Raw genomic sequence first — 17,657 nt, 5'->3', positions numbered from 1 at the left:
AAGCATGTATCTTATTCCATGTCTCCCCATTCTTGAGTTTTGCTGAACCTGATGTTCTAGACCGGCACCAGATAGCAATGACAACCTCAGGTCTGTTTCTACAATATTTTTGGTCAGTGAATCTATGTAATGTCTGCACTGAAAATAATAATATATAAATTAAACCATAAACAATTAAAATCACCCACAAATCTAACTGAAAAGCCAGGTCCAGAAGAGGCAGAGAAATTAAATTTAGAATATGAAATGGAAGAAAAATGCAATTTAAAGTAGTACATGTGAATTAAGGAATAAGTAAGGCCTGCCCCTCCTTCATTCTGGCTGATTAGAAGCTTTTACAGAATATTCGAACTTTTTTGCTCTTTAAGGATGTTGTCTTCAGCCAAATGGAACAGTAATCCACAGTGCTCTGCATGTCTAGCCAAGGTGTCCTCCGAGTTGTCCTCTCCTGAGACCAATCAAGAAAAACATACTACTCCTAACACTTTCCCCTTTTCATATCTCCCTTTCCATATCTCCCTTTCCAATGCCCAATAATAAAAGGTTAAGCCAAAACAACTGAAAATGAGGTAATGATCTTCTTAAGTGTTGTTATAAGCAGCATACATTTACTGCTCCAAAACATGTGATCAAGTTAAAAAAAAGCATCAGTTAATTAAAAACCATAAACAATCTTCTCTAGTAATGTTAAAAAGAATTGCAGCAACTTTTAAGTGAAAGAGGGGAAAATCTGTTTTCATCAGTAAAGCACACAAAGAAATGCCTAACTATGAATATATTTTCACTTCTTTCTCTTCAGCAAAAGTTCTTAGGCAGGCACGTAACAGCTCTGTTGAATATGAATGGACTTAGACATGAACATAAGAGCATGAACATGAACATTAGTAGAGTCTGGAGAATATGAAATCTCTTCCTATTGCAGACAAAATAGACACAGGACTTGGCATTCTTGGTAAACATTTAACTATAATTTAGTTGGCTCACAGACTGCTTTTTCTCATTTTTTTGCCTGTAGATTCTTCATTGTGTAATTCAAATTGATAATGATTAATTGGCCAAAATCATCACTTTCAAAGAAAAAAAGAGAAGTCCAGCACAACTTAGTGATATACGTAGTCATCTTCTTGCTAAAGCATCAGCTGTGTGGCCAGGAGGAGGGAGCACAGTGGACTGGGAGAGAAAGACTTGTCAGTGGAGAGGAGGAGCCACCTGCGATGACTGACAAAGCAGGGCCTGGGCTCCTGGTTTAGGTGCCTCTGCTGACTCTAGGTACAATGCAGTATGTCACTCTAGTCCACTTAAGGTGGGTGTTCATCACACCAAAAGGGAAAACTGACAGGTAGCACTGGGTTTTGCTGAACAGGTGTTGGAGCCTAGGTATTTGGTTACTCCCATTGGAGAATTTAACTAGAAAAAGGAAGTTTTATTCTTCCTGAAAAGGACAGGATGGGAGAAGTGGGGGAAATAAAACGCTCCTCCTTTCTTTCATGTAATAGTGAAAGTAAACCATTTCCTCTGACAGAAGCTGAGACACCGTAACCAGCAGGAAAGAGGAAACTCATTAGCTTGGGAGGAGGAATAACTGGCTTGCAGTGCCTTCATTTTTCTTTTTTGATCCAAATACAACACATGGCCATTCTGAGAAGTTACTTGGCTCTTCAGTAAAACACAGATAGGCTGATTCTTAAAATACTACCCGAATCCCACAGTATTACAAAGGGAACTTAATACTACCTGCAATCTTGAATGATAATTTATACACATTTTATAAAACACAACTTCAAAGCTCTACATTTAGGGAAAAAAAAGCACAAAGAGGTGCCTACAACAGAACCAGCACCTTGGCAGACCCCTTCTCAAATGTGTGAGGTGGCTGAAAGGGGGATGAGGACCTTACAATGATGACACTGCTAGCCCTCACTTCTCCTGAGAAGCAGCAGAGCGACAGCTACTGCTGGCAAGTGCTTACAGCACACAGGAACCTCAGTGTTCACCAAATCATTTGAAAACCTCACTGATTAGTTTAGGAAGTTATGCATACTTTGCCACACACACCATGAACCTTAATACCAGAAGATGTGCAAGGGGGATAAGCTGATGTCTGAATTTCACTATATTTGCACATTTTTTGACAGTACAATCTAGGAATTTATTGCTACACCAAAACCTTCATTTAGGAAAGATCTACCACTGTACTCCTCCAACCAGAATCCATATTTATTATATATTAATTATAAATTCAATATTCAAAATACATGAATTTAAATATGTACAAGTGATTTTTACTGGATGGGGTTGCTAGAATAGACTGTAAGAAGACCACATCTAAGATTATAATAACTCTTAACTGAAAGCTATTTTTTTAAAAAAACCTAACCCTCAAAAGCATGGGAATAACACAAAGGAATTTGAGTAGCAGAAGACCAATTAGTTTGTATTCAAAGCTGAAATGACTTGCATAAGCACATCAGGAGAAACCCAGCATTATTATAGTAAACACAAAAGCTACCAAAGCCAAGGATTAAGAGGAGCTTTGTCAACTTTTAGGGGAATTAGCAGGAGAATAACAATCATAATATTCAACAGAGAAGTGCCGGAAGTCTGGCAGAGCACACACTATCAATTCCCTTTTTACAAGGAGTCACATGGAAAAGATGAGGGGTGATGGGTACAAGTTACTCCTGGGGAGATTCCGACTGGACATAAGAGGAAAATTTTTTCCCAGTGAGAACAATCAGCCATTGGAATGATCTCCTCAGGGAAGTGGCGGATTCCCCAACATTGGACTCTTTTAAGATTTAGCTGGACAGGGTGCTGGGCCATCTTGTCCAGACCATGCTCTTGCCAAGAAAGGTTGGACCAGATGATCCTTGAGGTCTCTTCCAACCTGGTATTGTATGATTCTATGAACTTTTGCAGTAGTGGATCTGAGTGCTTGCTAGGAGTGTTTAACTCCACCATAAAACTTGAAAAGACAATACTTGGCTAGAAATCATATTATCAAGCTTTGCATCTTGAACGTGTGTTTTTTGAAGTCTTTCACATTCACCCTTCCCTAACACAAGTTTAGCTAAAATAACGTTCTTCCTGAGCCTTTCTCTAATGTATATGAATGTGTCCTCACACAGAAATCTGGCCTGTAACTATGGTAATATTCCCACAGAACAGGGCACATCTGCTCTATTTTTTTTTATTACTATTTTAAGACAAGACCACCAAAGTGTTGGGGAGAAATCAAGAATAAATACATATTTTTTCAAACAGACAAAGAAATGGATGTACTTCTATTCTGGGTACTTATTAACCTTTTACTATTTTCCTGTAACATGGATATTTAATCTAATGACAATATTTGCAGTCAATGATTTTCAGAACCAATATACAATGAGTTAATCAAACCCATGCAAAAATATGATGGGCTGCCTCACTTTACAAAACCACAATCTAAAATCAATTACCCAAAAGGTTCTTGACTGCTTATTAATTCAGAAGAGTCATTAGGTTGTTTAGGGTATTAAAGACCATTCATCCTATGACAGACCTTTGCCAAGTTGATTTTTTAAGTTATCAGGTTTAAGACTGCTACATTTTAATGCACTAGAAAGCGCAACTCACTAACAGTCCATGCTTGGCTCACTCTCAAGAAACAATAATTTCCAACTAAGGGATCATAAACACCATGCAATCCAAATACAGCTGCACAGAACACTAGCAAGGCCATGCAGAGCTGACATACAGTCAGAAGGTTATTGAAGAATACACACGTGGAGTCATACAAAGAAGTCATCCAGGTTGGTGTAGTAAAGCTAGGTATTTGTGGAAGATTAAGAGGCAAACTTGGAACTTTTGGAAGAGCTACATTAGGAAGACTGTTGGTGATGCTCCTGTGAAGAAATAAACAATGTAGGAATACAATAAAAAATAGAATATTTAGAGGACAATGGGGGAGAACACCTGATTAGACAGAAAGCTATAGGCAGGTGCTTTGTTCAAATCTTGTAGAAAGCACTTACTTCACAGGTTGCCATGACTCTTGTTCAAGACCTCTGTGAATGGACTGGGCAATTGATGATTCCATGAGATCGATGTAGCGGATGACCATGGGAACAAAAATTTCTTGCAGGTGCTTGTGAAACTTTCCATTGCACAAAAACGCTTTAAAAACAAACAAAACACAAATAAAAAATGTCAGGCCTTTCCCTACTTTATTTTGCTATAGGAAAAAGTGTCTCTTAAAATGTTTTAGTACCCGAAAGCATTTTAAGAACAAGATCCAGCTTGTGTAGGAAATACAGTTCATAAAAGATAAATGAAGTGCTCCATGAGGACACTGCAGTACATTCTAAACTGTCACTGTAACGAAATCTAGGCACATACTGAAGTTCTTTGTTAAATAATAACACTTTTGCATCTTCTTAAAAATTAGTAATATACTTTGCTGAATCTAAGCCTCAGCAATTCTGTTTGATACTTAAACACCAAGACAGAACAAAAAACAAACCAAACAAATAGTATTTGAATGTCATTCAATTATTTTTATTCCCCTTACGCTAAGAAGAACAAAGGTTACAGTAAAACATTCCAGTCTCACTAGGCTATGTGCAAAAATATGGAGGTATACAGCATTTCCTCCAGATTCCTTAATGGAAAAAGGCAACATGTGACATATGAGTGTTTGGGGGAATAAGAACAGTTTACCCATCTGCTCTGTGTCCTTGGGAGCTGGCAAAGTCCTGGATCACTGCCTATAGCTACACAGGACATTCAACAAGCTCTTGAATAGAAAACATGTCCCGATATACCTATGCATGTCCGCATATAAAAATCTCAAAAGCCAGAGCTCACCACCACAATCCTGGCTTTTCCCATCCTGACATGTGCACAAGCCTCATCAAGAACCCCATGAAAAGAACCTCCCAGCCAGTCTGTGTTCATGTGAAACAGCCTCAGCAGCCAAGTTTGCCTGTCCTCTGCCCTCTCAACTGTCTTGCAAAATTTTAAAGGCTGCTAACTCTAGATTTCCCTTCTGGAAGTTTGCTAATTCTCTGGTGTGATTATCTCCAACTTTACAGCAATTGTATTTTTATAACTAATTAAAGGAAGTCCTGAAAACTAGTTGCCTAAAGCACTTAGGAAAGCTGACATACAACACACCTAGAGGTGTCCTCTTGCTTTTCGAAAGAATTGAGTTGACTGGTGAGCATATTATAAGCATGAATCATATTACTCAAGAAAAGTAAAGTAGCTATAAGCAGTAGAAAATTACCTGCTTCACAGATGGGATTTACTGCATGAAACACTGTATACACAATGCAAACTGAAGATGCTTAAAACCTGAAAATTAGTTTGCCACCACCACGGGCTGTCCCTGTATTCGTTGAAACATTCTCTTAGCAAATCCTAACTCTTAGCACACTAATGTCCCGTCCCACCAAGTGAGTATATCAGTTTCAAGTTTTGAATGTGTCTGTGTTCACCAATTAATCCAGCACTATTATTAGGACCTACAAGAATATTCCCATGTGTACGTGGAAAACATACAGGCAAGCTGAGACACAGAGAAGAATTTTTATGATTTTGGTAGCCCTTCTTTTCTCTCACCCATATTCTGTTGTTTTAAATTCTCTTGTGGGTTTCTCTTCCCACCTATTCCTGCATCCAGGCTTCTCATTTGATTTGGATGGTTACCACAACCACATTTTGAGGAGATCTCCTCCTCTTCCTAAGAAGAAAAGGCTGGATCATAGGGCTCAAAACCCTGGAAACTGTCTCACAAAATTACAGTCCCTTTTGTTCCACTACTGGTACAACTCCATGTATAACATATAAAAATAATTTCTGTAACTTCCAGAAACTCCTCTGCCTTCCATTCCTGATTGATGTCCACCACAAACCAAACCTGGGAGAGATGGAGACTATGGGGAAAATGTGTCATCAAGTTTCAGTTCCCTATTGCTACTCGTATTGCAAGGAAGTGCCTTTAATGCTGAATGTCTGGACGCTAATATATTTTATTTTCTTGAACACAATGATCTAAAAGCAAGGACTATTTTCTTGAAAACATCCTTGTAGAGTAATGGGAAATAATGTATCAATCACTTTTAACCAAGGAGACAATACTAATGTGATCAGCTCTCTCTGGTTTTGTTCACCTGCCTCTCACTAAGAACTTTGAAACTGCTAGCTAATTTCAACCATATTACACGCAGGGGCGGAGATATCAGATATATGGAGTTTCATGGAAACACGCAGTTATGTAGCAGGCAGAGATTATTAGGGTTTCCACTGAGAAAAAGGCAGCGGCATAGGCTCATCTCTTATTAAACACTTGAGAATCCACCCTTGAGAGCACCTATGAGTCCATTACAAACATGTTCCCTTATTTACACTGCTCATAGAACTACTTGTTAACTAGCTAGTTCTGGCATAATTATTTGTATATCAGGCACTCAAAACTGTGGTTTTTTTTCTATTTTTATATATCTTAAAACTGCAGCACCTGTGACCATCAGTAATAGCAACTGAGAAAGATTTGGACATTAACACAAAGGTTTCACAGTAAATAGCTGATGAACATTACCTTTGAGAAGCAAAAGGTGGCTGGTATCAAGATACATATTAGGCTGATTTTTCAAGGCAACTTTGAGCTTAAGAACAACAACAAGAATACAACCGTGTCATTTAAGTCAATATTGCCGCTTTATAGTGAATCAGTCCAAGACTGACATTAATCAGGCAATCACAGTTACATGAAGGGATGAGCTTGTAGCTTATTGTTTTCTGAGCACACCGCAGAAATGCTCTGCTACAAGCCCTACTCTGGGAATTACAGTAATAAAGCCTCATGGGCAGGAGGGTGACTCTTGTTATTGCGAAGCCAGAATGAAATCTAAAGAAGTCACAGGCAATAAAAGCTGTTCAACTTAAAAAGCTGAATCATTTTCCTAACATCCTGACACCAGTCTTTGCAGGGAAGTGAAACTTTCCAAAATGATGCCAAGACTCTTAATAAGACTGCACCTCCACAGAGATCCCTCTGTCCATGGGCACACACGAGAGCACTGTCTTGGATCAACAACTCAGTGGACATTCTGTTTTCCCAGGGCTGAGGACATGGCAGCTCTGATTTACCCATCTAGAGATCTCTGTCAAGGATTACTGCAGGGCAGGGAAAGAACTCAGAGCACAGGGGTAAGTGATATAGCGGAGTATCATCAGCAGACTCATGGCACTCTGCCCTATGATTAGAACTGATCTTGCCAAAAGGTACCACCTGTGCATCAAAGCAGATGGGAAACAAGAGATCCTTGAGGAAATGCCACACTTCAAATCCCTCAACTACCACTTGTCTTCAAAGCTATGTAGCTTAATTCTCCATTGTCTTGTCAGTATAGACACCCCACACCCTCTTCATCATGAGCCATCTCGTATTCACACAAACAACAACAAAAAGAAAGCCTATGCCAGGGCAAGCTAATGCATAGACAATATTAATGGAAAATGGATTACAGGAATAGAAACAGATCCCCAGATGAAAAATTCTTGAAATACTCAAGTTGAAGATGAATGTTACTCAATTTTTACATATTAGGTAGCTGAAATATATTAAAATGACAAGAAAAGACCAGAAATGAAAAGGACAGTCTAATAATGCAGCACTGGAATGAGGTTTCTCCTCTACTAGTAGGAAAAGAATCTACTGTGCTTCTGTACAACAGAAGCTGTGGGGCTTGTTTTGTTTTTACTTATACAGGCACAGTTTAGGAGTTATGCTGGAGTCAATGTGTTACGCTGTCCTCAAGAGCTTCTGCAGAATCAAAGGAAAGGAAGAATAACACAGGTTAACATGAGTCTCTTTTCCACTGACAAAATTAGCACGCTGTCAGACAATCTATAATTATCCTGCTGTCCACAGGATTCTCGGGAAGGCAACACTTGGATTTTCTGGCATATTTTTAAATTCAAAGTAAACCCAGTAAATTTCAAGAAGGAAATTTCCTTGGGGCTCCATATTCTATTCATAGCAGTTGAAAATAACCCAATAACCCATAAAAAGAAAGTCTGTATTTCCATTCATTTCCTGTTTATATCACATTCCGCCTCCACAGAGCATTTATTAATCAGTTACTTAAATTGTGGTGAAAATTGCAAGTGTTTCAGCTTATATACAAACTGTTGTGTATTTTTACATAGAAGACATACTTTAAAAGTGAATTTTAGAGATGTACTAAGTGGAAGCAAGCTGAACATTTATTTCATCTTTACAAGACAGAGTGACACCAACAGCTTATTGCACAATTTTCTTGTGCCTAAAACTCCCATTCAGTCAAAAAGGTTATTGGATATTCTGGTAAGCAATAATGCAGCTTGAGTTAGCTCTCAGTATCAGTAACCAAAACATGTAGCTCTTACCTGAAAGCAGGTTAGGATTTCAAAGCAGCTCCTAATACCACTGAGCAAAAATTTTAAGTCCCTGAGCTAAGAAAAGATTTAATGAGAAGTATATACATTTAATGAGAAGTATAAGGTTTGATGAGAGGTTATCAGTGTGGGTATAAAGTTTGCACTGATTACCTTAAATCCAAATTGTTTTTTATTTCCACCCTGTAGTTTAAGATAGGGGCTATGATATTATACATGAATTCTAGTACAAAAGCGGTACACAGGCTGTAACAAAGCAGGAAGGTGATGCTGTCTTTGGTGGTGTTTGCCACTCTGCTACTAGTAACAGCAATAGTGGAAAAAACATATTGGAGAATTTCTGTTTGAAATCACTAGCCATGATAATGCCAATGGCTTTCAAGAGGCTAACACTCAACATGCCGGTTTTTCTAAATCAGCTTCATCAGACTGTCTAGAGGTGTACCATGGCTGAGTTAGAGCAGGTACACAGACATTTCACTGTGTAATACTTGATGGAAAATGAAGATTATGAGTTAACTTTATAACACTCCTAGTTTTGACTGATTCATGTCAATGTAGTAATGCAGTAATGCTGAGCAACAATAGCACAGTCCATAGTGTCAGTAAGTGACACTTGGCAAGAAAACTTGGCAAGGAAAGGAGCAGAATATTGAATATACAATTGAAAAACCTCTAAAACAAGCCAAATACATAGACACTTCATGTAACTAGGCATATGCCACTATAAGATACCTCTGACACCATCTTAAATAAAGAGGAATTAATACATGTCTGTCTTGAGGCACTAAAACCTGATTAATCTGAATAATTAAACAACTACAGAAAGTAAATTGCCCTCCAGAGCATGCTCCTTCATAACATAATTGATAGGCTCCATGGTCAAAAAGTAACATAGTCATTACAGAAAATAAGACACAATCCTGGGACAACCATGTCCTCCTTCCCTCTATGAATATCCAATTCTGGAAAAATAATATTGCTATCATAGAGAGATATTGGATACTGTTATCACTGTAAAATCTGCAAAGCTTCACAGAGTCAGGCATAATTGTGTATGAACAATACAAACTTTGGAGATCATTAAAATGTATACTGTAAAAGCAGCTACAATATTTTTTTCAAACCTTTACATTTTGAAAAATCACAACAAATTTATCTACAATCTATTACTCACCTCCACAGTAAATGTCATTTTTTAAATCAGTTTTTGTTACTTGTTAGGTCTTGTCAGAAAAGCTGAAATATTTTATAGGATAGGAAGATCGTACTCATCCATCCCCTGTTTTAAGTAGTTCTTCAGTTAGACTTAACAGGAAAGCAATCACTGATGACTCACTGATGAACTCGTAATTGTGGAATAAGGTCAGAAAAAAATGGAGAAGCTTAAAGTGACTCAAAATGGAGTCCTTCATAATAGAAATGTGAAGCTTCAGTCAGGACTTCCCCTTCCTCCCCCCTTTTACTTCATGAAAAGTTAATACACTGTATTGGAAAATGCATTTTTTTTCTCATTGTTAAATGAATATTGGCTTTGAAGTATTTGGCTTGAATCATGTACAATGTTTTGTATACTATGTAAAATAATACATTTGATATTATTTGAATAGCAAAGACTATGCATTTTCATTATCTCACAGTCTTTCTAATATTATATTTTAGTGACATAGTTATAAAAACAGTCTTACATATAAGTTTTCTTTAATGCTGTAAATGTTAGATTGTTTCTTTATTGTTAGGAGTTTGCTCATGTCAGGTTTACGTGAAAACTGACTCCTGCATCGAAGATTTAGAGCTCATTTAAAGCTCTTGAGATAGAATAACACGCAGGTGTCAGTCCTCCAAATTTCACTGAAGATTAACCTAATATGCAATATGGTGACCTAACAGTTCTTCGTTTGAAAGAAATCTGAAAAGTAATCTCTGATATAGCCTGAGAGTGAGAATAACCCAGTGGGATTTCCACCTCTTCATTTCCTAATGAGTTTTTTGATAATGAGAGGTGACTTTGCCAGTCACTGTGGGCTCTATTATGGCTAATTTACTCTACTTCACTCTCCTTGTTAATTATTAACACTAGCCTTTTTATCCTCACGAGACCACATTCCAGTTTTTCCCTTTTTAGATTTTTTTTTCTAAATCTATCTTTATGAAGGTGATAGTTTTCAGGAAAAGGTTTTCACTTAGGGTAAAGCCAGAATTATTTATTTCATTTTGGAAGTCTGTAAAATTGATTATATAAGCATGGGGAGCTCTTTCTAATGGCTTTAATGCACTTGCAAGGTGAAAAGGCTGTTAATTAAAGAATAAGCACTGAGGTATGTTCCACTTGGGAATCAGTTCTTGGTAGCATGGTCACTTGCCACTTGCTAACATATCCACCGATTAAAAGGTGACTAATTTCCATGGTTGCTTTCCAATAATTCTGGGGAAAAAAAGTGTATAATTTTCCAGATGGCTTTCACTTGCCAGAAACTGTCATTTTCTATATCTATTACCATTAGGGAATTACTGAAATTGGTATACAGATGTGACATTTCATACAGCAGCCGTTTTGTATCCTTTAGTTAAGGTTTTACAATCTTTCTAATAATTGCTTTGACATGAAAGTTTTCATAAAATGTCTTTCCTAAGGCTGTTTTAATCATTTAGCATTATTATCTATTTAATCTTTTAAGGAAAGAAAAATTAGTAGCCTACCAGCAACCTCTTTGCATGTGAGGACAACCCTTGTTTGTTTCTGTAACTTCTCTCAGGTTGGAACCAAGGCATAAAGGAACACAAATGACACAACAATGTAGTTAAAACTGGTGCCACAAATCCTTCTTGTACGACTACTGTAAAATACCTCCCCAGCTTTCAGGGATCAAATAATTGTTTTAAGTGCACATAACATCACAACTAGAGATGTGCTTCCTAAACTGAAAATGTAAGATGGTAGGAAAGACACCTGAATATCGGCTTCAGATTTTTAAGATGATCAGACACCTGCTTAAAGTATTGCAGAATCTACCTTACAGGAGTCCAACTCTTATGAGATCTGCACCAAGATCAAACAATTCCTACACCCTTCTGAGCAGCCTTCTAAATTCAGTTTAAATTACCACCAGTATGGCAATTTTAATATGCTTCTGTAGTTGCAGTTTGTCCAACAAAGGATCCAGATGAAACATTCATGAGTATCTTAAAAACAAACTAAGGGAAACACTAACAGATACATTTCTTTCACTAGGATAATATTTGAAAAAAAAAGAAATCATCAGGAACATGGCATTTCATGTATTGCTAAATATCAGGGTATGGAATAATTTGTGAAAAGAGACCTCTAAGACTGGATGTTAATGCTTTTTCACTCTGTCCTAGACCACATCCAATGTGGTACAATAACAGTGACTTTCAACAATGCTGTTTAAGATTCAGCTTTAGTTTAGTGGCCCTGTCCATTTGCCCTTTTCCCTCCATGAAGTTCGTCATCCATTGTGTTACAGTGAATTGTACATTTGCTAGTTGCTCCATTTCATGATATGGTGCTGTGGCCAACAGGTACTATACTGAGATGACCTATATATTTCAATAAACACTTGGCAGCTAAGGTTAACAAGAATACAATGATAAATAATATAGGTTGAAATATGTGTAACCTTGGAGAAAAGCTCTTGAATACTATTTTCCATTCTTTCCATCGAGCAGTTTCCATACATGGAGCTAAAATTCTTAAAAGCTATTGAACTTCCACAGAAATGAAATGAATTTTCCAGGAAGAGTTAAAAATTATTTATTGTATTTATAATGAAAAAAAAAATTTGGAATTAACTTGAATAATTCAATAAAAATAGCATTTGGATCTCCAAAATAATTTTTAAAAAGTAGGTAATTTTCTCATATTTTAAAAATAGAGTATGAGTAAACATATAAAACATGGCACATATATATATTTTTTCTTTATGATGCCTTAAAATGTTAGGTGCAATTCAATGTTTTTAAATTAACACTTAATCTATTTTCTCTGGTTTAATTGGTAATTTCCTTAATTCCATTACTAAAATCACTTTCATACAAAATATGCCTAGGGCATCACTTAACTAATATAAAAAAACCAAACCTCTCTTTAAAGACAAATAAAAGCAAGATCATATGGTTATCTCAAATTTCGGTCTCCAACTCAAATAATGATACAACAATACACCAAGTGAAAATAACCCTCTGATAAGCCTACAATTCCTTTATAGTCTGAAAGTAGTTTACATGAAGGATTAGAAGGAAATATTAATTACAATTTTATTTAAACAGTATAGATTAAATATGAAATATCAAATACATATTATGCTGCTTGTACATCACTGATTTAAAACTGAGCAATTTGTGAATACTGAATGGTTCAGGGATTGCCAGAGAAAGGCCTGAAATGGTGCAAGGATAGAGAGAAACCGCTCAACTTCCAAGAAATGGAGCACCAGGATATATATCATAATCACAGACACTGTCACTTTTATTTTGAGAATTATATTACTTAGAAACACATTTCTAAGGTGTGGGCACATTGAAAAATCTTATGCACGCAATAAGTAAAACCGTATGATCTTACTGTCATTTCTGAGGGCATTATTCAGCAACTGGAAAAGTGGGAAGCTGTCCCAGGAGTCCTGTGGCTGTGCCTCGAGTGCTGAATCCATATCAACAGAATACAGAGACAGAAACTTCTCTGCATGCTCAGCCAATAATTCTGGCCACCAGGCGAATGCCTGCAAACATGACAAAATAGAATTACTAAACACGAGTCATAAAGCAAAGAGAGATGTGTTATATCTATGGCAAAATACATTTGGATATGTCACTTCATGTCCTATCTCATCTGGGGAGGACGAACAGGCCAAATGAAAAATGTGAAAATATTTTATAAAACCTTGCATCAAAACTGTAAGAAATCAGATAGATTATGCTGCGAAAGATGATATGAACAAAAATGTAACACAAAAAAATCAAAAAAGGAGTATAAATCCCTACAACTCTTTTTGCCAGAGAGAAAAGAAAAGAATGAAGGCCTCATCCTTGTAAAATTACTGTATATGGTTCTTTTGATTTCATTCAATTCTAAGGCTGTAAGTAATCAGATTAATTAATTTTTCAAATAAATTATTGTGAATACATTTTGCACTCATTTGTTAATCAGAAAGGATGATTTCAGTGTGAAATTTTATTCCTTGAAGTCTAAGGATTTTTTTAACAGATACAGAGCGCTTTTTAATTCCTATTTTTGCCTTAAAGATGCCAGCTTCTCCTGAGGAAGGCATCCAGTTTTGCTTCCACAAATGCTATAAATACATATTTAGAAATTCACTAATGTCTATATTAATCTTCAGTAACTTAACATGTTGGAATACACAGTTTTCTTTGGTAAAAATTTAGATTCTTAGGTAATCCTAGCTTAAAAGAAGAGAAGAAATCTGTGAAAAATAGTGTGTCAGCAAGTAAAGCCAGCTCCACATTAAAGACTGCTTCACATGTAACTCTTGTACCTTCTTACTGTCACTTAAATCTAGGCTTTGAAAGGTCAGTATTGAAGCTGAGTATTGGATCAGAGGGAGCTGTATGATCCTGGAGTTAAACATGAAGGTGAAGCAAGCTTATGAAATAGGATGAATATCACATACTGCTGAGAGTGTTTTGCTCAGAGTTCACAAAAATATCTGACAGTGAGAAACCCCTACACATTAGGTAAGAAAATGCCTTTGGTTTCAAACTTAGGCCCCTCATTTTGAATATCTCTGAATAATTTTGAGTTACCCACGTGGGACATATGTAGCTTGATCTATACAAGTGCTGAGTTCCCAGAACTTCAAATAAAGTCAGAGAAATCATCACTTGCATTTCTGAAACGCAGGTCCTAGGTAATGCAGAATTACGCACTCAGGCCTGAAAGGCATCAAATAACAGACAACTTCTGAAAAGTGGTCTAAAAATATGTTTTTGCAGCCTGACTTTCTGATGACTGCCTGTAATTCTTTTTGACATGGGGGAAATAGAGAAAAGATGAATTGGCAAGAGGTTTTAAAGAAATGCTGAGCATCCTCTGCTATTACTGAGAAGTATTTTGTGTGTTGCAGTGTCAGGATTGAAGGATGCCGATTGGCACCATAGTGAAAAGTACAGATGAGGTTTCAAAAATTTTGGCAAGAGTTTGAAATAGAGTCTTGTTCCTCAAACTGGAAGAAATTTCTCATTAGTAAATCCTGTTTAAATGGAAGCTCATTAAAGGAACAGACTCCTTACCCTAGAAAATAACTAAATGCAAAGAAATAAAGAAAGATGAAAAGAAATGTATGCAGGCATTGGTGGGTGTCCCTTTTAGGCAAGCAAAACTCTTTTCAGAAAATATTGCCAAAAACTCAAAACAAAGCAGAACCAAAACAAGAAAACCGGCACATTTTCTTTCCATCTTCTTCCCTTTTGCAAATGAAACTTTGAACCCAGACAGAAATTCTTCTGACCCTCTCAAGAACTATCCATCGTTGCTTAAGCAGCAAGGAAGAAGAATAGAAAAATATCTACTACAGCTAGGATAGTTGTTCAGTCATTATGGATAGATAATTTAAAAACAGGCTAAAGGCAATTAGCAATTGGTGACACACATTCTAAGAGAACAAAAACATTGACCGGATTAAAGGAAGACTGAAGTTCTCAGACTCTAGAAAGACACACAAATATCACAATACAACACCTGAAATCATCAGAACAATTTATGCTACACATTCAATGCACAGTTCCATGCTATAAACAGTGAAAAATAATGCTTAGTTCATCAGGAATCACATACCTCTCTTCCCTTTGGGAATCCCAGAAATTTGGAAGTGTTATGAATTAAAAAAAAATAAAATTCTAGTGTTAAAAAATGTGATATACTATTTTAGAGATTACTGATCCTTTTCATCAACTGCATGATCAAACACTGAACATTTACTTAACGTTATGATGTGAAGTCACCATAGTTAATTCAGTTTTGAGTAGGGAATGTATAATTTAGTGATCTTGTTCTCAGATATATTTTAATATTAAAATTCTGAATGCTCTATAAATTTCAGAAAAATTGAACATTTATTACATGAATGAAGGGGAAAATAATCTTGAAATTATCTTTATTCTTTTCAAGCAGTCTTACAATAGATTGCAAACTTGCTGAATTGATTTTTCTGAATGCACATGCAACATATTTACCCTTCTGAAAAATACCACATCTCTGACTGTAAGTAAGTAGTACGAAAAGTAATCTTTGAACAGAGATGTTTAATCATACATGTATCATTTGATCTGTTTCTTCTGTGTTCTTTTCCACAGAAATTTAATATTCTTACAGTAATGCAGGTCCTCAAAAGACGAAGACAACAATGTATATGTTTTATTAAGTAATCATTACGGAGTAACACAGTGGCAACAATAGTGTAGAACAGAACCTCCAGGGAATTCATTTCAAATCATTGAAACAGCTGTTTCTTCAGTATAAGATAAAACATCTATAACAAGTTCACACATGACAGATGTAAGCTAAAAACTAGATTCCATAGTGTGACATAAAACCAGATGTTTTGAATGATCATATTTATAACTGTATATACTAAATCATGTTTATCCCTTTGCACATTTTCCCCAAAAATATTTATTGAGTTTTCTGAGAACATTTCTAAAACAACTTCCTGAACCTTAGAAAACTGTATTTATTAATTAAATGTTAATAATATATACAATTGCGTGTACCTGGTCAAGCTTATTTTTGTAATTCCTTGATATAAAAGGTGCTATAATGCTAAATATTCTAAATGTTATGGTTTCTGTATCATGAAGCAAAAGACTTGAGAGTAAGAAACATGAAATTGTTCTATTTTATTTTTTCTACCTTATAATGCCATTTTAAAAAGTGCAAGTTTAAAAGCAGTACTTTTCCAATCAACAGAAGAGCAATGTGAATGTGATTATTATACCCATCATTATTTTTACGTAAAATTAAGATCTATACAGCATGATGAAAACTAGCATTCAGTTATATTTTCTTTTTATTTTGAATGAGAGGTGAAGAGTTGGTGAATTTAGAGTTGGAAGGAACAACTGTATAAGGCTATGAATGTTTTCCATACCATTTCACCACCTCCAGCACAAAGATGCTTTCTCTATTTTATGCTCTTTAATTTTCATTTCTAAACCTACAGTTCATTCAAGCGAATTGAAGTAGAGTTTTATTTCACTTCACTTTTCATAAGCTTCAAGTCTCTTATTCCTCTGTAAATGTGAACTGCCTTAAACATATGTCAGAAAGTAAAGCTAAAATGTTTCTTGACAGAATTGCTTCGCATCAGGGGAGAAAAAAATCTAGGAACAAACCATTTTCTACAGCAAATGCAGTTATGACCTCACCTCTGAATGATGTTCTTCATTTTGCTGCAATACTTCGATACAGAGTTCTGCAAGGTGAAGAACCTCTTCCAGTTTTCTAGCAGGTGTTGCTTGGTTCATGGTTTCTATATGACAATAAAATGCAAACCGAAATTGCTTTAGTTGCAAATAAGATTCAACAGTAAGAGAAAATTATGTCAGAAAGGAATGGGAATGGTGCAAAGTTACAGTTTTCTGAAGTATAAGCAATTTCACATGTTAAGGACAATCATTTAATACAAGTAAATGCAGCTGAATGTCCAGATCACTAGAAAGAGAAAATATTTAATTCACAAAAGAATCACTGATCATTATAAACATTATCTGATTTAATATGCAAGAACTAACAGGTGCATCAATGTATTAGATGCTCAACTTCTGCAACAAGCAAGTTCTAATTCTCTTCAAGGTCAGATATACAAAGACAGCAGACAGTAGAGACCTTTTTTGTTATTGTACCATCAGTACAATGCCATTCTTGCTAGATGACTCATTGCCATCCTCAGCAAGATTCATGCATTTTGTAGCAGTCATAAATTCCAAATGTTTCATCTAAATAAGACACTACATTTTAGGCATATTTAAAAATAAGAAAAGTACAAAACACAATAATTATTCAAATAACTGATTTCTAATAACTAATTATTCAAATAACTGATTTTCTACCTGCTGTTCAGCAATAAGAGTGAATCTGCATTCTTTTCAGTACCCTTGTGAAAAGTAGCACTATAAAATAAAGATGTTACAACAGAATTGACACAAGCCTACTAAAAACTCCACATAAAAGAAAACAAGGACAAATGCAAAAGCTACAC

General features: G+C 35.8%; 1 protein-coding gene across 8 annotated transcripts in view; it reads right to left on the bottom strand.

Annotated features, from left to right (window-relative positions):
* Positions 1-17,657, bottom strand: part of CADPS2 (calcium dependent secretion activator 2) — a 323,617-nt gene that overhangs the window by 50,625 nt on the left and 255,335 nt on the right. For 4 of the 8 annotated variants that reach the window (XM_069802016.1, XM_069802017.1, XM_069802018.1 and 1 more), the window contains 4 exons: positions 16,825-16,928; positions 13,007-13,163; positions 4,014-4,155; positions 3,765-3,884 (listed from right to left, as the gene is read on the bottom strand). In XM_069802016.1, coding sequence (XP_069658117.1) covers positions 3,765-3,884; positions 4,014-4,155; positions 13,007-13,163; positions 16,825-16,928 — 523 coding nt within the window. The remainder of the gene's footprint in view (positions 1-3,764; positions 3,885-4,013; positions 4,156-13,006; positions 13,164-16,824; positions 16,929-17,657) is intronic. The other 4 variants (XM_069802020.1, XM_069802021.1, XM_069802022.1 and 1 more) reach the window with 1 other exon arrangement.

Source organism: Haliaeetus albicilla, chromosome 14 (genome assembly GCF_947461875.1).
Source record: "Haliaeetus albicilla chromosome 14, bHalAlb1.1, whole genome shotgun sequence".
Lineage (NCBI taxonomy): Eukaryota > Metazoa > Chordata > Aves > Accipitriformes > Accipitridae > Haliaeetus > Haliaeetus albicilla.
Note: the sequence above shows the minus strand (reverse complement) of the source record. Positions and strands in the feature narration are given on the sequence as shown.